The sequence below is a fragment of the Mugil cephalus genome, chromosome 19 (assembly GCF_022458985.1).
Source record: "Mugil cephalus isolate CIBA_MC_2020 chromosome 19, CIBA_Mcephalus_1.1, whole genome shotgun sequence".
Classification (NCBI taxonomy): domain Eukaryota; kingdom Metazoa; phylum Chordata; class Actinopteri; order Mugiliformes; family Mugilidae; genus Mugil; species Mugil cephalus.
In genome coordinates, this window is record NC_061788.1 from 4,403,793 (window position 1) to 4,429,301 (window position 25,509).

Genomic DNA, 25,509 nt, shown 5'->3' on the forward strand with positions numbered 1-25,509 from the left:
GTTACAGGCGTAAAATTTGATGTCCACTGTTTTCTGTTTTCCTTCGCTCCCACTAGATGGCAGACTCAAGGGTCCACTTATGAGGAAAATAAGAAGTTGTCACAACAGAAGACCACTGTCAAGTTACAGCACAGGCCAACAAACTCATGCTGTCTATTATTTGAAGAAGTCGCTCGATAATTGGCCTTTTTCCACCGTAAGCAGCCCCTTTGCCAGCGGCTCCAACTGCTCCTGCTTCTTCTTCTTCTTCTTCCTCTTCTATTACAACATTTAAAACTGTCAAAGACAGCTGCCAAAGCCAACCACGCTTTCGCTTTGTGGGCACTTTTCTTTAAAGAAGAAAATCCATCAGCAACCTAACTGGATTAACACGCCGCGTCTCCTCCGCTGTGAGAGAACAAGCAGAAGGAAGCGTTGGGTTGATACGACTGCAGGAGAGTCAACAATAAACCGTGAGCCTGCTGAGATTAAAATCACAAAGCAGCGATGATGACTGCGGCGCATGCATGCATGCATTGCCTCCGATCCCTCGCGTGTAGGCAGGCAATTAGATTCCAGCATGGGAGAAATTCCATGTAAAGAAGTCCTTATTGAAAATGCTGATCATTCATTTCTTGTAGCCTCTTGTCCCCTGGAGGTTTGAATGGACGAACAATCATTCACACTCACACCTATGTCCAATTTAGAATCACCAATCAGCCTAACGAGCATGTCATTGGACAGTGGAGGGAAGCCGGAGTATCCGAAGAGAACCAACGCAGACCCAGGGAGAACATGCAAACTCTTAACCAGCACACCACTGTGCCTCCCTCTGATATGATCAGATACTAATAAATACTCCCACTATGTTTATAGTCCTGAACTTGTTTCATTTAAAAAGAAACAATTGGAATTTTGCTCCCGTTAATTGATTTAAAGCTCGTATTATATTTGGAGATTGTTCCCTGATATGTATTTTTCTCGCGCAGCTAACAAGCCGTGCTTAACAACACATCTCACAGCAGCTGTTCAGAAATCACTGTAAAGCTCGGCCTCTTGTGGCTTATTGCTTAATTACGTGGACCTGCACTTGTAGTGGAGCCGTCTCTCCGCGGGCTCTCGCCACCGCGCCGTTACATCGTAGACAGCGGCTCAGACAAGGGGCCCGGGATTAAATGAAAAACTAATAATGTGAAATGAAAGGTTATCAATAGGGAGCGAGCCTAATGAAGTAATGTAAAACAGAAACGTTCTCCGAAGACACTGTAATCCTCTGCAACAACTGAGTGATATTATGTACAATACTCCACCACCAGCAGCCTCTCCTCCACCACACACACTTCATCTACTCCTCCTCTCCACTGCTCCAAATTAGAGACTTAATCAACATGCCTGATTAAGTGAGAGCGAAGCAGATTTAACTACGGGGAAAATAAAAACACAAGATTGCACTCGGCTGAGGGGCAAATGTGTCATCAAATCAGGAGGAATTTGCAGTGTCAGTGAGTCAGTGAAGTTCAACTTTCTTGGCAGCAGCGAGGTAAACAAATATGAATACATTATTTAGATTTCAGCAGCATCGGTGACGATTCGTTCCCCTGCACCCAGTCTTAATTCACACACACACACACATCGCCACTTTCACTCTTAACTGTGACATCAGGGTGTCATCGGGGTTTAAGAAATGATAGAAATCATATAAAACACGCCTTTAATCATCATCATATTTATATTTTGTTATATCAGAGTAAACTATGGGACTGTAGCTGGTGTAGTGGTAGAATACAAAGCTCTACAGAAAGTGCACACAGGCCACAGGCAAGACCCGCACATATACGTCGGCAATCAGCCATAACATTATGACCAGCAGAAGTAAATAACAGTGTGACAGTTCAATGCTCTGCTGGGAAACTTTTGAGACCTGCACAATATTGTGGTCATAATGTTCTGGCTGATCGCTGTATGTGGATAAATTAAAAGAAACATTGTGTACCAGAAATAGGCTACATAGTTCATAATTGTTTCTGACAGTAACTACAGCAAATGAATGTTCACGATCCACAATGGAAAAACTCGGCAAAGAATTTAGAATCTAAAGTGACTTAGAGACTTAGAGAGATCAGAAATAACAACCATCACATTTTCTCCCCCCCTCTGATGGAACCTCTAAACTTCGCTAAGTGCTTTCAGACAAGAATTCTCATTCCTGGAATGTGACAACAGTCTAAAACACAGTGGAGGCTGAATGGCTTCAGTCATGTTGTTTCTTAATTCACAATCACACCTCCTCATCTTTATTAATGGAGGGGAAACCAGAGCAAACTAATGAATAAACAACGGCTCTTGATGCACTCCTTTAAAAAAAAAAAAAAGCAAAAGAAAAGCAGAAAAACTGATTGTGAGGGTGAGGTGGGGTGTAGCTCTGCAGATTCACTGCTTAGTCTGATTTCTGACCAACGGAACAAAATCAAAAAGAGAGAAAATTAAAGTAAGGTCTTACACCAATCAGGCATAACATTATGACCACATTTGTAATATTATGTAGGTCTCCCTTGTGCCTACAAAACAGATCTGTGCGTCATTGGTCATAATGTTGTGGCTGATCGGTGTCTGCAAAACTCTGTATGCACATGCATGAAATACTAGCAATAAATGCGCCCCACGGCGAAGGAAAAGAAATAAACCAAACAAAAATAAATAAAATCAGGACGACTGAGAGGTTCCCTCACATTAGGCAGAGACGTAAGAGTCTCCTCTCCAAGCAGCCGGAGATGACGCCGCGTTACGGGCTTTATTCAATAACTCACGATCAAGCAGTTTGTGATGGTCACGCTTCTATGCATTGAGGAACACAAAACGTCCATTGAAGCCTCGACAGCAGACCTCAGGATGGTGCAGCTTCCGTCATTCCCTTTAACACGCGTCTGATCGCGCCTCTGTAAAAGAGTCGATTTGGTTTGTTGGGCACAGTCATCCACTGTGACACAAAATTGGCGAAGAGGCCCTAAGAGAGCCAGGCGGCGCCATGTACAAGTGTCTTAATACGAGCAGCTCTGTTGTACTTGGGGGGGTTTTGGGTGTTTGGGGGGGCTCAGATTTGTGTTTGTCTGAGGGATCCTCGCGAGGCCGAGGCAGCTGTGTACGTGGCGGGTGACACGGCGTGGGCCGCGGGTTGAGGTGGATGGATATAGCTCTGGGAGAGCGTCTGTCTGATGCGAACCCGGCTTTGGGGAAATGTTTGTGTGATGTGACATTGCTCGGCGTGTGGGGGCTGCGAGGGTTGGCTGAGGGCCAGGCGCAGACGAACCCTGCTAGACAAGCGGAACATGCTCCCAGCAACGTCTTCAGTCTGGTCCCAGCTGTGTGTGTCATACTTAATCCTCGAACCAAAGGGGACACATTACTCCATGCATAAGAAAAAAATAAATAAAATAAATAAATAAATAAAAAATCATCATAATTCAGCCATTAAAACGCCCTCGCCAGTCGCCGTGTTTATGTTTATCCAAAGACCCGCGCGTCTGCTTATTAGGAGCAGCTTCTGCATACGCAAATAGTTTTCACTCTGTGGACCACTTCATTTGTTTCGCTCGGATTTCTTTAGCTAACGGTTTGTGACACTGAGAGACTCGGAGGCATCTCGCTTTCCCTCTCACCAGTCCACACCCCTCTCTCGTCCTCCGCTGTGAGTTCATGCCGGGGCTGATGGTATCTCACGGACCTGCCAGGATCACGCTTACACAACAGAGGGGTCCGCCTTTGACAGGACATCAACGGGGGAACAGATATCCATGCTTCCTCCTCTATCCACCCATTCAGACTCTTTCCTTCAATCGCTATCTCTTCATCTCAGGATCTGCAGCAGCTGCTATCTTCTCCTCCTCCAGACAACCAGAGCGGTGTCCATTTTCAGCCTCTCTTTCACTCTCCATTTCCAATGTCCTCTTTCTCCCGTTCTCCCGTTATCCACCCCCACCCTCCACCCCCCTTTTCTCTTATCTCTCCATCAGGGTATCATCCTTTCAGCTGAAGTCTATAAACACAGATATCCCCTCTGTTCCACCTTCCCGTCTCCTCTTCTTTCGCTCTGTCCTTCAGTAATCTCTGGAGTTCTGTCACTCATTTCAATCTCCAAACCCTCTCGCAGCATTTCAGCAGAGACGGAAATAAAGTCGTCTTCTGTGATAGGTCACAGAGTACAGTACGGCGTCCTTGTTTTTTTTTTTTAATTTATTTATTTTTTGAATCCTAAGTCCAGACATTTTCCTTATAAACACAGAAACGGATTGATTCGGTGTCTGCGAAGGCTCGATACAGCTCCCTAAAACTCATTCTAAGGAGTTTATCGGTGCGAGTTGTTTTCCTGAAGGGAGGTAAGGATCTGGGCAGCGATGATTACATGGAACATCTCGCTGAGCCTTGTCCGCCTGTGGTTTATCAAGAGGCTTAGCAATGGCAAAAGGATAAGGAAATAAACGCTGCTGCCCTGAATCTGGAAAACACTCTGGGCTACTCGGCAATAATCACGTTGACCAGAAAGCAGATCAATGCTCCATTTTCTCGGCAAAATCCAAACTTTGGTCCGAAGGATTATCTGTGACCTCAGATCAAAGAAGAGTTGATGTAGTTTAAAAATCGATGGAGGATTTAGGGCCGCGCTCTTTCTGTGGTATAATTTAGTACGTCTCTTTTTTTTCCCCCTTTCTCTCCGTCTCTTTCTTCCATTGTGCGTTTCAACTTTCAGTCTCTGGGTACAGTTTCAGGCGTCTTACACATTAGGCAAGACAAGCCTTCACAGCCTCGGGAAGCTGCGTAACGATATTTAAATATACACGAAAAGAGAAAGCGCTCTTCATTCGGGTTTATGCGAGACCCCAGCCCCCATTACTGTCAGCCCGAATCAGCGTCTTGAGTCAAGAGACAAGAGTTAAGGAAGTTTATTGTAGCACTAAAGCTGGGGCTCGCATACCTTAAAGGGTTCGGTCACCATCTATTCAGGATGGGTACAAAGACATATACACGGTACCTTGACAACTGGGTCAACTAAGGTCATTGAGGGATTTTTGAATTTTTATTAAAAGTAAAAAGACTGATGTGTTTTTTATGTTCATTGTGATCATGTCTAAATCCATCCAAAATCCATCATTATTTATTATGGAAACAATCTTATTAATAAGAAATGACTATATATCACTAAATGACTATATGTCACTAAATAACTAAATAACAATCACCTGCTAATGAGCTAAACAATAATAAAATTATGGAAAATAAGAAATTACATCTGTTCAGCTAAGTTACCCATTACAAACACATAATATTACACCGGAACAGGAAGTGTGCGAAATCCAAATCACATGACCAAGGTCTTTCTTAGTTATATAATATAAATTAGTGTATTGTAGGATTTATCGTGTATAGTGGGATTTATCGCATGTCAACAGTTTGACTACGATATATTCATAAATAACTTTCAATTAACTCACCTGTATATATAATGTTTAGAAGAATCTTTCCATAAAAAATGCCACATGGTGATTAGTTATAGGTGACCATGTTGTTTTTAGGACTGAAAACACTTATATGCTGCTGCTTATACGCTTAGAAAATAAGTTGTTGGAAGCAGCTTAAATTTGGCATTTTCTGCACCTATTTTGACCACTTAGAGCCACCGTATGTACAAATGTCACAATCTAAAATGGCCTCTAACAGAGTGTGCGTTACCGTGTCAGTGTCGGTGGTTTTAATGTTGTGGCTGGTTGGTGGATAAGAAAAGCGAACCATGCAAACTCCTTCACACTCCTGAAATAGTACTGGATAGTCATGGGGAATATTACAAAAAATACCATAAACACAGCGAGCTGAAAGTTATTTAGGTGTCACCACTAGCTGACTATTACATTTCTTTTCCTTCTGCCCTCGATTCGACCTTTTATTGTTATTAGCATCAAACAAAACCCCAGCTTAGACTGAAAGGCGAAATACCTGGAAACCCGAGCAGGAAAGCTTATTACAGGGTGTAAATGTTCCTAAATAATCCCCTTCAGAGTTCACACAAGCGTCACTGACAAAAAAAAAACACATTTGCGCAATAGTGTCATGCTCACCAAATCATTGCAAACGTGAAGAAAAATGAAGGGATTTTTGATATGAGGTCACTAACTAATCATCATCAATTATTCATAGCACTACCATCAATCAGGTCTGCACAAAAAATACCCTGCAGTGCACAAAACACCTTTTGTCTCAGCTTCCAGCAGAATCTATGTTTCCTCAGAAGAAAGTTCAGACTCTATGGTATAGATGAGAGGCCTGTGCTTTTATCTGTGCACTGACGGTAAAAGCTATGCTGCTTTATGTTTCCAGACTGCAGCGAAGGTTATTCACTGCAGCCTTTAATATATGGAGTGTGTGCTGAGAGTGGAAGCACAGAAAATAGTGAATAATCCACCTCATATCCTACTTTGCCGACGAAAAAAACAACAACATCTCTGAATGCTTGGCTCGACCGCTGTGATGCATTTGTTGCAAAGAAATAAAAAAGAAATGTACATCAGCATGTGCAATATTCTGGCTTCGCTGAGCTTTCTTTGATTTCATTTTTATTGTTTCCAAGGCGCATCCACTTCTTTTTTGTTTTGTTAATTTCACTGTTTTATTGGCTTGTTGTTAAGGAAGCAGCCCGGAACTCATCTTAGAGCATTTTCTAATAACATTTGCTTGTGTTTAAGTTGATTTGTTTGTTGCATGGACTTCTGCACTTTGTAGACTTTGGCACTTTAATGCACTGATTGAAAAACAGATACAGCTGTAATTGTTTGGCAATTAAGTCTGACAGCAGGCAAAGGTTCTCCAAGGATAATAAAGTATATATTTTTATCCTGATATCAGACCCTGTACCAGCAACATACTGTATCTATAGAAAATAGCTCAAACATGACAATGATGAAGAGTATTAATGGCTCCAGAACAAGATCTAATATGAAACTAAACTGTTGAGCTCCTGTCAGCTCAAATCTTGTGAGGTGAAGACCAACAGTGAGTGAGAGGATGCATATGGAACCTGTTATACGGTGGCCCTGAAGGTCAAAACACAACGACATTTCAGAAAACACAACAACATTTCAGAAAACACAATTACATTTCCCTTTCCATAATCTGAAATGTTATGTTTTTTGAAATGTCCTTGTGTTCTTTGAAATGTTGTCGTGCTTTACAAATTGTCGTTGTGTTTTCTGTAATGTCCCTGTGTTTTGTGAAATGTCTTTGTGCTTTCTCAAATGCCATTGTGTTTTCTGTAATGTTGAGTTTTTTGGAATGTCCTTGTGTTTTCTGAAATGTCATTGTGTTTCCTGAAATGTCATTGTGTTTCCTGAAATGTCGTTGTGTTTCCCGTAATGTTGTTGTGTTCTTTGAAATGTCGTTGTGTTTTCTGAAATGTCAATGTGTTTCCTGTAATGTTGTTGTGTTCTTTGAAATGTTGTGTTGTCTGTAATGTCATTATGTTTTCTGAAATATCGCTGTGTTTTCTGTGATGTCCTTGTGTTTTCTGAAAGGTCGTGTTGTGTTTTATGTAATGTTGTTGTGTTTTCTGAAATGCCATTGTGTTTTGACCTTCAGGGCAGTGGCACACAGACAAACAAAAATTTTAAAAAAGTGGGGAAAACTATTATCTTTTTGCAGAGGTCGATTCTACCACAGTGTATGTTGTATGGCTGAAGTCTGTATGATTAATGGGGGCATGTTTTGTTCTATGTCACTTTGCCTATTGCACTAAATGTCTTTCTACTTGAAGATACAGGCCCAAGGCCTGGTAATGATCCATGTCTGTCTTCAATTTCACAGTGTTTCAATTATTTTTCTTATTGAAAGAAGCCAGATAGATGTTCAGTATTTTTTGAGCGTAAATGTGAAGCACAATAACCATATATGTCATTCATTTTTCAACATTTATTTGCGATAGTGTTTATTTTGCATATGCATGCTGTATATTTAACTTAATGTACTGGAAAATTAACATTTTGGCCCACGACCCTCTCTGAGATTCAACTCCATGGGAAGAATTTGGGCACCTCTGATCTAGCGTTAACGGTGCCAGTTTCTGGTCAAGCAAGATTGTGATGGGTAACAACCACAGATGTTTCTATTTAAACCTCCCCACCAGTCTATTAGCAACTCCGATGGAAGGTCTTCCAGAAACTCTTTCTTTTTAAGTTTTTAGACATGCAATGTAACAATGTTTCGAGAGATTTTTTTAGACTGACTGATCAAGGTTCTGTCTAACCCTTCACTTGTACAGACTTTATAAAAGATGCCAATTTAAAAGAGCACAAGAAAATGTATTTTTTTCTTTCTAGCAGCTTAAAAAAATATATATATATATATATTTTTTTTTCTGAACCGAATGCAGCAGTAGAGCACTTCAAGAAGATGGTTAAGATAAACCATGGTCATTTTCTGTATTGTTACTATTCTAGAATAAAGCCTGATCTTTTTACATATTGCTCAGTCATTTCCCTGGCAGACCACAGGGAGAACAATACGACGGCATGCTGGTGTATTTCTGTTTGGCGTACCCTGCGCAGAAAGTGTGAGGAGAAACTATTTCATTCAAACGAGGCGGCAGAATGCAAGGTGTTGGTTATTTTGGTGAAAGCGGGATCACAGACGTGCTGAGAATAGACACTCGAGAACCAAGTTCTGTCAGCGAGCGCATACTAAATCCCTGGGATGAGCCACAGATCCAGGAATAATACTAATAATATAAATAAACCATTTCAGCTAACACTTGTTAACAAGGAGTTAACAAGGAGTGATTACTGGTAAAAAAAAAAAAAAAGTCTCTCCGCAGGGAATTAAAGATTAATGTGTGATAATTAGCATCTACAGGTGTTTTGCAGTGAAATTGTGGAAAAACTCTCCGTAAACCCTTGTATACAACTGTGTGAAGAAAGTAGGACAAACGTGTGATAAGTAGGCAGCCTCCAGAGTGAAAAGTGGAGCACTGGCCAGAGCCGTCGTGTGCAGTGATTGACCGTGTTTTCTGTGATTAAATTGCGTGTAAACAGCAGTCGGCTGCTGCAGAGTAACCTCGAAGACTTGCATCAGACTGCTCAGCTCAGAGCTGAGTTGCAGATGCAAACAGAGAAACTCAGAGACAATTAAAAGCTGCCTCTCTAATTAGTCTTTTCTCTTTCATGCTGGTCATGTGTCACAGCCCGTTTCTGTTTCTTTTTTTTTTGTTGAACTTCTACAGCTCCATGTAAGGTACACATTTAAATAAAAATAACCCAGAAAATAAAATCTTTTTCTAATAAATCCTCAGCTATGCAAATAAAAACACTGCAACTTGTCACTTTTCTTGTCGGAAGGCACACAGCGGGGAAACTAAGCTTGCAGTTTGCTTTGGTGTATTAGCTGGAGCTTTTTGTGGTGGTGCAGTTGGGGCTGTTGCAGTATGCAATTTAACACACTCTTCATACTGTAGCTTGTGCCACTCATTGCGTTTACGTTTCATTGAGCTATGTTCAAAATTTGACTTTCTCCTTGTCCCAGTTTACATGCAACAGAGAAAATCCAATAACTGATGGGAACATGTCCTCCTCCTCCACACTAGGTGGCGATATGTGTCTTTTCAGCGGGTTAATATGGCCGCCTTTCCAGTTTAGGATTTACATGTTGTTTTTTTTTTAAGGCGCCGGTCTGAATACCTGACATTGACGTACGACGCGATCAGGTGAACTCAAACTAGATTACGCCCTCTGCTGTCTAAAAAGGGCATCGCAATATATTTTTCATCTCAGCTGATCGGAATCGTTGCACATTTATATCGATTTTGACTGTCTTGCGATGCATCTTCATATTCCTAGTTGAATATTTTATTTCGTGTTATTTTATTTCATGTTTTCAGAGAATAGCCAAACCGCACAATGACAATACATCAAGTAAGCAAACAGAGAATAAAATAATAGCACTAATAAAATAATAACAGTGAATAATGAACAAAAATATAACAATAATTCAAGGCAGACAGGACAACAATAAAACAAGAGACTGAGAGATAAATTACTTCAAGCCCAAGTCTCTTCTTTCAGAGTAAATAAAAGGTTGCCATATTTTACAGAAAGAGCGTTTCTTATTTTTTAATGACTGTGTTGTCTTTTCCGGAGGTATAAAACTTTTCAGACAATGGGAGATCTGATTCCCATTTCATCGCAATACAAGCTTGATGGAATTTGTGAGGTTGCCCAAAAGGCATGTTTCAGGGTCTAATGGAAAGGTGACTCTGTGGATTGCGGATAAAGCATCGCACGCTGATCTTCTGCCAAATATCTTGCAGTTTATTGCACTGCCAGGTGGAATGAAGGAACGATCCCTCAGCTGCACCACATCTAAAACAAAGGGATGAGGGTTTGGGATTACACCCATGCATCTTCAGGGGGATGAGATAAATTTGATGCAAAAAGTTGAATTTAATGTACACCCTGCGACACCCTGCTGGGTCAGTTTGCAAGTCCCTCTCCCACCTGACCTTTGAGGTTCGCTGTAACTGTTTAAATACCTTTTAGCAACCGTAAAAGTTTCACTAATCACTTGCTCCTATGGACACAGTGCGACTAAGAGCGGCGGATGAAACGAGAACGTATAAGCGAGCGGCATCACAGGAAGCACGACATAAACTGCACTTTCAATATCTCCACACTTGGTCTTTAAATGCCACGCCATCTGCCTTCGGCTGCAGAACTGTTGCGCCTTATTATATTCACATCAATAAACTCAACGGCGTCATTCAGACGACATTATTCCTCCTGCTCGGGAGAAGCTCACCTTTTAGCGAGCTGTTTTTTTTTTCTTTTTTTTTTCAAAATGCCACTCTGATTGCCACATCTGTTCAGAAGGTACGAGAGCAGTAATGAGACACGACTTGAGCGTTTGTCACAACAGCGCTCGCCTTCGTATTAGGGTTTAGCTATTTCCTCAAAGGTTTGCGATTCTAAATTATCCCAACAAAAGCTACTCCCCGTCATCCAACAATACATGCGTCTGGCGAGAGTCTTTTCTTCTCATGACAGACGCATAATCTCTCCATTAAATCTGTGTTTATGTGCTTGTAAGCTTTTGTGCTGAGAGTTAATGAGAAGATGCCACCCTCATACTCAAAAGTGGCGTGGAAAAAAAGAGGAGTAGACGCTTAGTCCACCTCTAAAGCTGTATGTGGGCTTTGCAGTTTAGTGTTTTTAGATGTCTCAAAGATGGCCAAATATTTATAGCTGGGGGGAAAAGCACGCCGGCGTCTGGCTGATCACTTCATTCATTTCATTCCTGCAGGGCACAACATCAGCATCGTGCTCTAGGACATTTTACATGTACAAACACTTTTTTTTTTTTTTTTTTTTTGCATATATCTATTTATGCCTGTCCCAGCATTGGGGCCCTGAAGTGCTTCATGCATCTCTCAGAATCCAAAATGATGGCTACACTGGACCAGAGCTGTCGAGCTACAGTCGCTACGAACTGTGAACGATTAAAAAAACAAACAGACGAAATATAAACCGATCTCTAAAAATACAAAGTGAGAAAGATTTTAGATGTCCAAACACTTGGTGACCTGTTTTCTCTCTCATTCTTCTGTTGATAGATTCAGTTTATTTCAGGTTGACAACACATCATTGCCCAGTTAATGGTTTGGATAATGCTGCATATTGATAATAAATGGACATTCTTTAGAGGTTCGACAGCCTGCACTGCATCTAGTGGTGACATATAGTTTATTGTTAACTCCTTTCATTGTCTGTGCTGAAAAAAAAAAAAAAAATCAATAACAACTCATATACACACGCCGATCAGCCACAACATTACGACCACTGACATAAGAAGTGAATAACATCGATTGTCTTGTGACAGTTCAGTTTTCTGTTTGGAAACTTTAGGACCTGACATTCATTCATGTGGATGTTACTCACACATGTAGCTCCCACCAAGACCAGACCTACACAATATTAGGAAGGTGATCATCAGATCATCAGACTCTAACCTGACAATTTTTTTCCCAATAACGAGTAATCTAACACGTTACTGTTTCCTAACCACATTAAAGTTACTGTTCACTAGTATTTTTCCCATTTTGTATTTTTCCTTCCTGCTTGTGTCTCAGGGAGCAATGTCACATATGCAACAAGTCACTTGACAACATGAGGAAAACGCAAACGTAAACAAACGTAAACAACAAAATTACAAAAGTAAATTAGAAAAAGTCTCTAATTCAAGACTTTGGTGCATTTTTTTTTAGTTGTAAGGAGTCAGCTGCTGAATGTAAGTCGTAATGTGAGTAACTAACTTAGTTACTTTCAAAATCAAGCAATCTGTAAAGTTATTTTTTAAAAGGGTGATGAGTAATCAGTAATCGGATTACTTTTTCACGGTAACTGTGGCGACACTGGTGGTCATAATGTTATGCCTGATCGGTGTAGGTATCAGAAGAAAAAAAAAACATCTCTCTGTTTTTAAAGCTACATCATGCTGAGAACAACATCTTCTAGTTGCAGCAGAAAATCAAGAAAATTAAATTCCTTCAGTAAATTCTCCAGTAAATTGGAGAAGTGGTAAAGTTTCTCAACCTAAACGGATGAGATGTGCCCAGAGCGAGTAAAAGGCTTTGTGCTGCATCAAAACATTAAAAAAAGCATTTTAAAAATCTCATTGCTTTAAATTAGACGTTTCTATGTGTACATGTTTTATTAAAAAAAAAAAAAAAAAAAAACTTACTGTTTGTAGACTAAAGAAAAAAAGACCTTTTCAATTTTTAAAAATGCCACTAGACGCACACTTCTCACACTTTGCCATGTCATGGAAAGTTGAGCAGACGAGAGTGGCTGGCTGAGAAGATGAGTTACTGGTATGAAACATTTACCCATTATGGTGTGTTCAAATGTAATTTTACCCTACTGCACATCTTACAGGTTCACGTAGTTGGTATAGGATGACTGTGAAAGCACTTGTATTGCCTTTGGAAAAAAAAAAAAAAAAAAAAAAAGAAGTAGAAGCTATTCGCGTCGACTGTAATGGATGTTTTCTCTAAGTTTGTTTTCCTCGTCTGCCTTTGTGTCTCCTGGAAGGCACATCTGAGCCAAATATGAGGAAAAAAAAAAACAGCACAACACAATGGTGAAATATATCTCCTCAGATGAGTTAGCTGCCTCTGGACACACGGTCTCCGTCCTCTGCTTTAAACCCCCTGGTCAAACAGTGTTAGGGCATGTGTTGTTGAGTCTGTCTGCATTTAATTCACAGCTTACTGCTTTAATGGCTACAGCCCCTGCTCGATGCTGGACCCAGGGGCCATTCTACCACCTGAGTCAGACTATAATAGCTTGTACTGAGATATACGGCTGCTGTTCAACTGCCTCCTACAGATAAAGCTGGACAGACAGTCAGAGGCGAGATGTTCATTTTCTCTACATGTGGCTCGTCGACCCACCTCTGCCTGCGTGCTACGTGGACGCGGTTAGAGACAGATACTGTTCAGAAACACTCACTAAATCCCAGATCATGTCCAAAGAAATCCTCTGCATCCTCGACCCCTGAATACTAATGCACGCCCAAGCAGCAAAGCTACACATTGTCATGCAGGCCCGACTTCTAAGGGGTTTCAAGAGCAGAGCACTCTGTGTTATAATATACAGGCATTTCAGCTGAGATGCTATTGTTTGCACTGTGTTGAAGAAAAAGAAACAATGTAAAGGGTGCAGTAAAGAGCTGAGAGAAATAAAAAGACCGAAGACACACAGGCAACTTTCAATGCATGCAAACTGTGTGCAAATGAAGTGTCCTTTAAAGAGAAGCTTTAATTTTTTTTTTAAGACTTTCAACAAAGCCATTTTATGGTTGTGTTTTGTTGTCCGTTTGTGCGACTCCGCCATCTAAGCAGAGTGAAGGATTATGGGAATTAAACTAGTGTGCAGTACTTCAAAGATGGGCCGAGCAGTGCTCCTATAAGTTTGAATCCTGGGCGATAGCTTCAGCAGAGTTCACCATAAAGAGAAAGAACAAACAGATGCATGCACATATAAGTAGCGACTGTGACTTCAGTAAGAAGAAGCAATGCTTTTCAACGTAAACTATCCATGTTAAAAGTCTCCTCCTTCCTTGCATCGGCCGAACTTACGCTATTTTCCAGGGACATATGGGAAGATTTTTCCAACTTTCACAGAGTCTTTGGTCCCACTTTACAGAGCGGTTGGCATGGCAACTGGCGTCAAACAACTAACTAAAACGTGTCCAAGAAATTGACACTTGAACTAGGGGTGCAGCGATTAGTCGATGTAGCAGATAAAAATCAATAATAAAACTTGATTTTTGTTCAAATTCATTTGTCGATATTAGTTGGTGACGTCATCGCTCGTGTTTTTCCGGCCGACAAGCAACAGGAAGAGAAAAATGGCTGCAGCCACTGCACCTACAACTGCAACAATAACGTGAGCGAAAACATCTAAATCAGGGGTCTTCGATGGTTTTAAGGCCAAGGACTCCCAAACTGACGGAGAGGTTAAGTATGTGTTCTATATTAAACTGGGCCTAGTGCCAGTTATAAATATTATCATCATCATTTTGCATTCAATATTGAGCTATCCCTTATCCCTTTACTAAAATATGTTGCATTCATTTTAATGTGTATTTAAATAAATAAACAGAGCCACTGAATAATCCATAATCATCATAATCCGATTAGTCAGCATTAAGATAGTCAATAGATTAGTCGACTAGAGAAATAGTTGCTAGCTGCAGCCCCAACTTGAGCATTCATCAACATGATATCACCTAGCTAAAATGTCTGAAACCATCCTTGAAAAAATAACTATATGACATGTATAATAGTTTGGCATCCACTAACATGGAGGGGGTGGAGCTTATGACCTATACTGCAGCCAGACACCAGGGGGAGCTCTACTTGCTTTGGCTTCACTTTTGAATAGCAATTCTGCCTTAGCAACAAACTACAAGAGCTGGCTTCAACTATTTTCAGTGTTTCAATAACACAGTAAAGAGTCTTTAAGTTTAAGTTTTTCTTAAAGTTTTTTTTAGTCGTGCACACTTGGCCCTTTAGTAACTTTATCCTTTGTACTGTGAACTTTCCATCCAGAGCCTTCAGCCACGTAAGGGGCGGTGGGATAAATGGACGTTTTAATGCTTAGGTGCACTTCATCTGTGGTATGTGCTTCCATGTAAATAAATTGGAAATAGATATTTCACAGGATAAGTGAACATTTTGACACGTTGTTGGCTCTGGAGGTTACGAGAGCAGATTTCATCATCTCAGTGAGTACCTCTTAAATACCTGGATACCATTTCATAGCAGTCCATCCCATAGTTAACCAGATGGCATCATGCTAACTGTATGACAGGCTACTAGAAATATGTAATCCAATAATGTGCTAAAGAAAGAAAATGTGCTTCCGAGTCTGATACTGAGCTGCTAAACCCAGTGATGATGCAGCATTCTTTAAATAATAATGAGAAGGACTTGTGGGTTCTGTTTGATCCTTTTCTTCTGAAAAAGGGGATCAAAGAATTCAATTAGGAGAGTCATATTCATTTTCCTCGTTACAAACATTTTTACACAATTTCACTTAAAAGTATCGGAGAGCCATGAAGTAATGGCCAATGTAGCTAATGGCTACACTATTTTGTTCAGTTTGAAAAGCCCATCATGATTTTAACTGAACAAAACAAATTTCATGTAATGGAGTGAAGGCCGGAAATAACAACAGACAACACCACGGGGTAATCATCTCACATCCCCGCTGATTCAGTGATTGAATGGACGCATGTGAGCCTAAAAATGATACCATGCCTGAAAGGAAATCACTACTGTGCACAAATGGTGTGTTAAGAAATGATGGTTTTAATATCTGAAGCTATCTAGTGCTTTCAGAGGGAGGCCATCAGAGCGTGCATTCACATCCAAGTGTGGGCTGTCAAAGATGGCCAGGTCTGTTCTTAAAATCTACTGATACTGGCATTCATTTGGGAACATTTTGTTTTTCTACTTATTTCTCCTCTTGAGGCATCGTCCAATAAAGTGTCTCTACGAGTTCTTGGATATTTGTGTGTCACACCAGAGGCGCCACTGCTTCCTGCTTATTTTGAGGTTTATCTCCTTGTATTGCGAGGCACTACATGGCTCCATTCATTTTCAGTTTGCTTCACCCTGTGTCTGATTACAAGGTTATGAACTGAGATGGCAGAGAGACAAAATAAAATGCTCCTGTATTGGCTATGAAGTCCAAGCGAGTAGTTTGCATGTACCACCAATAGAGAAGTTTATATGTAACAAAAGCCATGTTAAAAAAAAGAAAATATGGTACCAAAGCATCTCTGCTTTTTCATATTTGTGGCATTGCGATCTATTACACTAATGTACATGAATGGTTTGTGTGTTAAGATGTGGCTAAGCTGGAACTTCCAGGGAGAGCCTTCCCGTTCCATGTAGCCAACCATGGTGCGCTGCCATGTTTCTGCCGATTGGCAGCCTCCAGGGCTGAAAACATGAAGCCAACATGGCCACTTGAGTCTGGCTTAAAAAGCAAGTCAATCCCCAGAGACTTACATGTTAAAATACCCAGCTTCACAGCAGAAACAATGCATGTTTACAGCCTGGTTGGGAGAAAACTGATTCGATCTTACACTCTCAACTAGCATACCACATAAATGTGCACCAAGAGTATATACAGTATTTCCTCTAATAGTGGCCATGCCATTTCTAATTCCCTTTGAGTCATCAGTATTTTAGATCGACCTACATACAAACCACATTATAAGAGACCCGGCAGTTAATTGAATACCAGGGACTATCAAAGGAAATACGGTATATATTTTCTGAGAACACACTAAAATGTTAAATCACTAGCCTGTCCGAGAAAGCCTGTCTATTAGAAGGGATTACATTTTTTATTTTTTAAATTAATAGACTGATTCATTTAAATGCATGACCTCTGAGGCTGAAGAATTAAGCTAACCCTGAAGAGATATACAGTCATAAGTTTTGACTGGTAGTGTACATTGCAGTTCCTCAAACGCCCACAAGAGGCTGCCTCCATAAGTGAATCTCATCATGTTTTCGTTGAATTAATACTACGCTCTGCTCTACCTCCACCAGTTACAAAGAAATGGTGGATTATACACTGTACTTATTTTTTTTATTATTATTATTATTTTACAACTGGCAGTTGCCATTATGCTTATGACCTATACTGCGGCCGGACACCAGGGGGAGCTCTACTTGCTTTTTCCATCTTTATACTGTCTATGGTCTGTGGTCAAACCTCACATTTTAACATGAAAGTCCCATGTTAAAACGTCCAGAAATAAACATGTTTACAAAAAATACTTTTGTTCTTGGTCCGGTTTGACGAGGGAGAAGATTTTTCTGACCCAAAGTGTTTAAATTATATTAATGTCGGGGCTGACTGGGGTGACTCATTTTTAAAATAGCTGGTTGTTAGGTGGAGTCAGGCACTGCCAAGATGGTGTCAGCCACTGATTCATCTGTGATTCATCATCTTTATATGCAGTCGGTGGTTTCTACAGGACAAACCGAACACTAGCACTGGCGTGGAACAAATCACAGTTATATTCCTGTTTACACAGGGGCTACGACATACGGCGCTTTAGATTAAATAGCTTAATCAAATCTGCCTGAAACTATCTTCAAAAAACTAATGTAAACCATGGTCTTAGCTGATATTAATATGGACCGTAGGTTCTCCATTATGGCTCAGTGGGTTGCAGTCTGCAGCTTCACTGCTACAGTCTGCTAAATCCTACACACCGTTAACTTGGTAAACAGTTATTTAAACATCCAGCTTGCGCTCATTTTCTTGGAGGTCTGTTTTTGGTCTCTGAAGCCTCTGCTAACTGCTAATATCCTACTATATTCATCAGCCAGGAGCTAACTTTGGACCTCTGCTGTTTAGTTGTGCACAGGTGGTTTAAAGAAATTTAATTTTTATAGAAAAAATAACTATTTATATCTCCACAGAGCTGAAGTGAGTGCAGATTTGGGTGTCACAGTAATTCACCCAGCTTCAGTTGCAATCATCAATCAATCAATCAATCAATCAATCAATCAGTCAATCAATCAATGGAGCTAACAAGAAATGCTGCACTGCACACGTTCTCACTGTAAAATATATATCAGCTGCGAATTTATCTCTCCACATCACTCTTTTTCCGTCTTCATTAAGTCGAGGAGTGGCCTGTCTATCTTTATCATTGTCATCTCAACTTTGAGCTCTGGTGCTATAACCAGAGCCTGAAGGGTGGATTTAGAGGAAACGGGTCTCAGAATAGCAAAGACTTGGACAGAATTCATCTATATGTCAATACATCACATATAAAACAACTTTTCTAAGAGTCAAACTATTCCAAATGTACTCTGTTAGTTCTTGCAGTTAGGGCACGGATTTGTACTTCAGACAATACTCTACTTTTTTCTTTTTCCTGTCCGTTCTGTGCAGCTGCTTCCTCGTGTCTCAGTGGAAAGAGATATGAATGGAGATGAGGATCCAGATGGAAGCGGAGCTATGAATCCAGGCTAGTAAAGATTTTAGAGGTGCTCTTTTAACTCTGGAAGGAGAGGTACTGATTGCTTGCCACCGCGTGCGGAGCGAAGCATCAACACTGTCTCGCTAATAGCTGCAAACTCAGCCTCATAAATATTTCGCCCTCGTCCTGACCTGACGGATAAATAAATAAGTGAAGCTACTCCATTCTAATGACGATGTGAGCCGATAATAGGGGAAAACAGAAAGTGTGATTCTGTTTTTGTGCTGCTGTGTAGCCATAAGTGAAACCATGTGATATCTTAATACCCATTGTGTCATGATGCAACAGATACAGACAAGGGAAATGAAAGGATTTGTTTTTTTTTCTTTTTTTAGTCATAAAAACTACTGTATTTCAGCACGTTGCATCAGTAAAAGGCACCATACAGTGTTCAGAGTCTAATCCTAAAACTGAACCGGTTGGCGCCTCTCATGGTCAAAGAGTTGTCATTTCATCTTAGATCAAATGAGCATGTAGAAGTCAGGGAAATATATTTTACAGGGGGTGGATGTAGCCATAAGCTACAGAGCCCCCATGAACAAAGTCTCTTCTTAAGATACCGATCCTTCTATTTATGATACCCTCATGACTTATAATAGACGGGAAAGGAATTTCTGTTGCTCATGTAACTACAGAACAGGTCTGTTTCTATTCACTTACATTCACTTCTCCTGTGAGTGGTCATAATGTTGTGGCTGATTGGAGTTTACTTCATTGTTATTGTCATTTTCAGTCCCTGGCTGGTTCGCTAAAGCTAGAAGAAATCTGTTATTTGGTTCGGCTTGGGAAAAGGCCTCAGAGAGAGCAGAGCATCAAAAGCTTTGGCTTAACATTTGGTTTGGACCATGGTTTGGACCATGCACTTAATCCTGCGTCCAGAGGAGGTCCCACACATAAATCCCAGTCCCCTTAAGAATATTTCTTGAACTGGTGTTACCTGTCCCGAGGTCGGTGTGCTCCTGCGACATGTGCTGACTCTGGTGGACCCATTCTCCGTTGCACTTGAAGAAGATCTGGAGCGCGGGGCGAGCTTGACACCGGAGCTTGATGGGGTTGCTCTTGACGATGTAGGCGTCGACGGGCTCCTCCACGAAGCGGGGCAGCGTTCCAGACTGGCCATGCTGCAGGGATTCACCCCGAGGACCTGGAGAAGAAAAAGAGAAGAATAAATGATGAATCCATTATCTCTTAACCCGTATACCTGGAGTTGCCACCAGGGTCTGGAGGCTATCCCAGCATTGGGCAGGAGTCGGGGTTCACTCTGCACAGGCTGCCAGGGCTAAAACAGAGAGACAACCAACCAATCTGGGGTCACCAATTAACCTAATCTAAGAAGTATGTCTTTGGGATGTGGCACAGGCAGAAAATACAAACTCCTTACTGTAAGTAACCTCCCAAGGTGCTGCCTATCCCTGAACGCGATCAAACTCAATTAAAATGCATGCAGCATGTTATTATATTTTGGAGCATATGTGCACAACAATGCATCACCAGAACATTGCATCATCTCCACAGCCCCATCTGTGCCTTCGCATTATCAAATCCAGTATCTGTTCAGTGCAAACACTGAGCATCGCGGTGTGTAATATTAGGAGCGCTAATGTAGGCAAGCTGTTTTTACAAATCTGCAGAATATTTCAGGAAAAAAAAAGAAAAATCTTTGTTTAGTTTTTTATTATTGAAGCCATTAGTGTTATTGAGTCGAGTCCAGCACCTCAATATTTCCCTGTGGGAATGGGTAGGAATGATCTCAACATGACTGCCGCCTGATTCTCAGCAGCAACACCAGCAGTACGGCAATGTGAGAAAAGTAAGAAATCCAATTTTTTATGGGAAGTTATTGAAGGGAAATCCTAGCGTAGCAAAGAAAAATGATTTCACAGCCAGTGTGTGGCTGAGAGGTGACAATGACAGACTCATATTTTCTCCAAAAAACAAAAAACAATCATAGTTGGGTTTAGTGGAAGAAAGCCCACTCGCGCTGATCAGGCAGATCTACAGCAGTTGCTTAAAATACTACTTTGATCACAGATGCGTGTGTTCACCAAAGAAGTTAATTCAGGATTCACAGGCGAGACACTGGCAGCACATTAACAGGCATCCCTCTCCTTCCCTTTGCCTTCCTCTTCCGCCCGTTTGAGGTGCGTTCCAGTCGACTCACGTTTTGCTACTTCTGAGGCCCGCAAGTGTAATTACGCCCCGACTAATCCCCTAGTTTGCAGGAACCTCTTTCATGCAAGTGTGAAGGGTTTAGCGAGGCAAACTGTCCCCCGTCCCAATGCCACGTTACTCCACAGCGATGGCTGCACCTCTGTAAACCCCATCAGGATTAGAGAACCCTCTCTCTTATTCCCGCTAATCTTCTCCTCCTCCCTCCTCCTACCTTCCCTGCCGGATGTCTCCTGATCGAGGGAAACAGATAAAAGAGTCTGTGTGATTCCCCGGCTGTGAAAATCACAGCGCTCTCACTCAGCGTTCCTCCGTGCGACACATTCGCATTCACCCCCTCGTTCCTGGAACCGAGGCTGAACAAAGAGACATGCTTTTAATTTCAAAATGACTAGCCGCCGGCGAGCTTTTCTTGTACAGAGCGCTCCAATTTGTTTTGCGCGCCGAGCGTTGACACGGCGTGTTTGTGTTTGGATGGATGCAAAGCGCAGACGTGCAAGTGTGCATCCAGACAATGATAGATGGGAACAAGAATGCACAAACACACACACACAGCCAGTCAGACAAAGCCGCGGCCCTCCAAGTAATGACTCATTTGTTAATAGATCAGGTATTATACTAATGCTCACGAACATGACAGTTTGACGCAGCTGAGACTAATACCTGAAATATTGCATCAACATTAGTCAGGTTTCAGCGAAGAGTCCCGGGCTTTATTTTTCTGAGTTAGCAGTCTATTCACTTTTTAGTCTTTCATCTTTTATTTAGCAGACGGGATAATATTGATGCGGGCAGATTAAGAGAAACAGTGTGAGCTCCGGGGTGATTTAAACCGAAGCTGGTGGCGAGGACACGTGGCTGTGTGTGTGTGTGAGTGCGTGGAAGCACTTAAATGTCCCTGGGAACGGCATAACATTGTCTGTGCTCTTTAAATTGCTGAATATAGATCACAAAGTGCAAGAACTGGAGGGTAGGACGCCCCTCTGGAGAACGCACAAGGATATGAGAGGGATCCTGCGAGATGTGTGTGCAGAACGTGACGCTGCTGTTTGATTTCTGCTGCACATTCCAACAATATTCCCTCATTTCATTGGCGGCTGGTGTTGAGATTTCATGGGATAACGAATGCATAATGCCAATTTAATGGTTAACACAGCAGCAAAAGGAGCAATAAACACAGGTTACAATACACACAGTTACATCTACATCTCAACTGGCCTGGCGTATCGAAGGTAATAATTGAATTAACACTCAGCTGGTGTTTTCATGCAAAATACATGAAATAAAAAATGTGCAACTACTGATACTGATAAAGAAAAACCTTAAATTATGCAGGTTTAACTGATAATTCTCACTTACTGAATGTATGACCACAACCAAGTGCACACTATGGAAAAGAATCATGTATCATGAATCAAGCCAGTGTCACTGATTTTTTCTAGTCATGTTTTCTAGTTTTGTCTGACAAATGTTTCAAATTCACAATTCCTTGTTGGGTCCGTGCCGTATCTCCTCGTAAAAAGCACGGAAAACAGAAAAGTGAATTCTTGGCTGCATTTGCCATTAGCCAGTTCATTTTGTCGTTTGCCCCTTTGAGTTATTTGAACATCATTTGGGATCCCAGTCTCTTTACTTCCAACTTTTCCTCCAGAGACATTGAGGGAAGTGGATTAGAAATCAAGTAATCCACCTCGTTCATGCTAACGACGCTATAGCTGAAGTTCTGCACCAGCGGCACTTTTGACCAGTGACCAGAGGCCTGAGAGCTGACTGGATTTACCCCAAATGATCAGTGAATGATGGGGGCATGGCATGACACCTGTCAATCACTTACAAGAATTAAAACAATGAAAGTAGACTCTGTGTGTTTTGACTTTTTGGTGCCTTTGCTGCCCTTGGTATCACCAAAACTTTGAAACCATCTGTTAGTATGAGCTTGGGAGCACTTAGCCCTGTTAGCCCATATAAACCAGACGTCGCTGCCTCATTTACATCGTGCAGGGCTGTTATTGGTTCATCTGCATTTTCCCAAGGCAGACCCAAAGACCAGCGAACCCACCCCTCTTTAATAAGATTCTCCGCTGTCATTCAGGTCCACAGCTTCTCACGCTTCGGCCTGGCAATAACACACAAGGGGCAGAGAAACATGTGGAGGAAAACAAGATATCACTGCCCAAGAGATCCGACAACACGCACAGTCTGCTAATGCTGCATTAGCTGCAGCGCGTTAAAAAGCTGGCAAATGTTTTAATTTCCTAAAGTACCAAAAACGTTCCCTCTGCTCACATGCAAAAAATAAAAGCAACAGTTATGGGTGTAAAGTAGGTTCAGCGTGTTTATAATTTTTTAGTGGAAATCTAAAAGAAATGAGGGAGGAAAGAGCCTCTGGCTGACTGGACTGATTTCGGTGTAAAGCCTTCCGGGTGGTAGCGCAAGCTGCTCCGCTGGTGGAGAGGAAGACGGCTGCTGCTCCAGCATGTTCACGCTGATTTGGAGAGACGAAAAGGCAGCGGCAGCCGGGCTGATGTTTGCCAAAGTCTCCCCCACACTCAGCAAACCTCGTACGCTGGCAGACGCGCCGCCTGTCTCGCTTCCATCTCAAACACCGGCCGATGCAGTGTGGATAACTGACTTCTTGACACGCAAATGGAAGAGGATCAGGTGGGGATCTCACCAGAACAGGCCGCGACAGGCCTGAGTCATCTCCCTGCTTTTGTTCAAAGTCTCTGCCGCCGTCACCTTCTTTCCTCCCTTCAGACTCAAGATCACAGGCGAAGTTGTGAATTGCCCATTTCTGCTTCTTCTGAAGTTGTTTCCTGCCAGTTATCTCTCTCCTGCCACCCTAATGCCCTACAGTTACCTCAGTGTCCACGGCGTCTGCATCACCTGACCTCGCTGCCCACCTTCACACCTGATGCTCATTCTCTTTATTATATCTTAGAGATAGCACTCTTTGTGCAGCGGTCCCTTCTCTGATTGCCTCAGCAGCAGTCATCCAGCGCGGACGGTCTGGTCCTGACCTTTTTACCTGAATCTGATTTTTTGCTCGTTTGCCTCTTTCCCCGTCCGTTACGAATCCCGCCTGAAAGCCTTGTTGACTTTTACCCACGAGGCTCGTTCTTGAGTCCTGTCACTGCTCGTTTTAAATATTACAGTAGCGCCGACACTATTCAGCGATGCAGCAACTCATCTTCTCTGCATCACAATATCTCCAGAAAAATGGAAATAGTGTTTCTCTCCAAAGAACAAGCACATCTAACTCAACGTTTTTTTGGTACCATCTTTGATAGCGAGCTACTGAAACTCTCCCTGTATTATTTACATGAACAATATTCCTTAAACCTGCCTCAAATCATAACTTAACATGGACACAAAGTAAAGTGATCCATGTTCATGTCTTTTTTGACAAAGCGCTGTCGAGTTTTGAATCTGCAGAAAATACAACAGAAGCAGAAGATAAATAAAGTATGTATCCGTCTACTGATAGCACTGAGTTCATTCAGTGGAGGAAGATAACCAAGCATGAGGCCACGGCGCTCGACACAAAACGATCGGATCAATCATTCACATGGTTATTAGGAGCTCCTATTTTCCTACTGAACTTGCTTCTAATCAGGCCAGTCTGTTCTGATTCAAGTGGTTACATGAGGCATTTTTATTCTGATTGGGCTACAATCAACACAGAATATCTCAACAAGATGACAACCCACACCCTACGCTAAGAGCTTGAATGGCTCGCAAATGGCAAGACATTTCCACTTCCTGGTATGAAGAGCTGATTGCAGGGGTTTTGTCTTTGCTACTTGCAGAAAAGTGCTTTTAATAGCACTTAAATACGCCTTTTATATGCATCGTATGCCCATCAGGCTCATGACCAGTGACAGGAGAAGTAAATAACATTGACCATCCAGCATAAATGTGGATATTACTCAGACATGTACCAGCCATCTAGACCAGACCAGGCTCTCCATAGCAATGACACTCCTTAATGACAACAGTCATGTCTAGCAGGATGCACAAAAACGGTTTGGGAACAACTCATAAAAAACATGAAGATCAGCACAAGGTGTTGACCTGGCCTCCAAATTCACTAGATCCCAAACTGATTAAATATCAGTGGGATGATCCACAGAAACGAAAGACCCCCTTGTGAATGAGTCACAGCTGTTTTGGAGGCACAATATTAGGAAGGTGGATGTAATGTTATGCCTGATCATTCTACATATTTTCCCCCATTTCCAGACATTATTCTAAGCTAAACTCATCATAGCCATTCCCCTGATTTCCAATACAGTTCTGGGTCCTGCCACCTGCAGAAGTTCTCTGATGACTCTTCAGTGGTTGGGTGTATTAGACATGGACAGGAGGTGGAGTGTAGGACACTGATAGGAGACTTTGAGGAGTGGTCCCAGACAAAATACCTACTCCTGAATGTGGACAAGAAGAAGGAGCTGGTCATTGACTTCAGGAGGAAGAGGACACCAGTGGAGCCCATCATCACCACCTAGGACCTGGGAGTCCACATGACCAACGGCCTGGACTGGAGGGACAACAACAGGGATGTTGTGGACAAGAAGGACATGAGTAGACTAGATCTTTCAATGTGTGCAGGACACTCTGTTTGTAGCGTGTGTCCTGTACTTTGCTGTGGTTTGTTGGGGGAGTAGTACGAGTAGAAACACATCAGTAGGATCGACAAATTGAGCTGGAGACGTTTGTCTTAGTGAGGGACAGAAGCACACTGGACAAACTGCTCTC

At 41.8% G+C, this 25,509-nt stretch overlaps 1 protein-coding gene across 2 annotated transcripts in view; it reads right to left on the reverse strand.

Moving 5' to 3' along the window:
• Positions 1–25,509, reverse strand: part of LOC124996606 (netrin receptor UNC5D-like) — a 171,626-nt gene that overhangs the window by 53,317 nt on the left and 92,800 nt on the right. For both annotated transcript variants that reach the window (XM_047569801.1, XM_047569800.1), the window contains exon 2: positions 19,520–19,726. In XM_047569801.1, the coding sequence (XP_047425757.1) occupies positions 19,520–19,726 (207 nt within the window). The remainder of the gene's footprint in view (positions 1–19,519; positions 19,727–25,509) is intronic.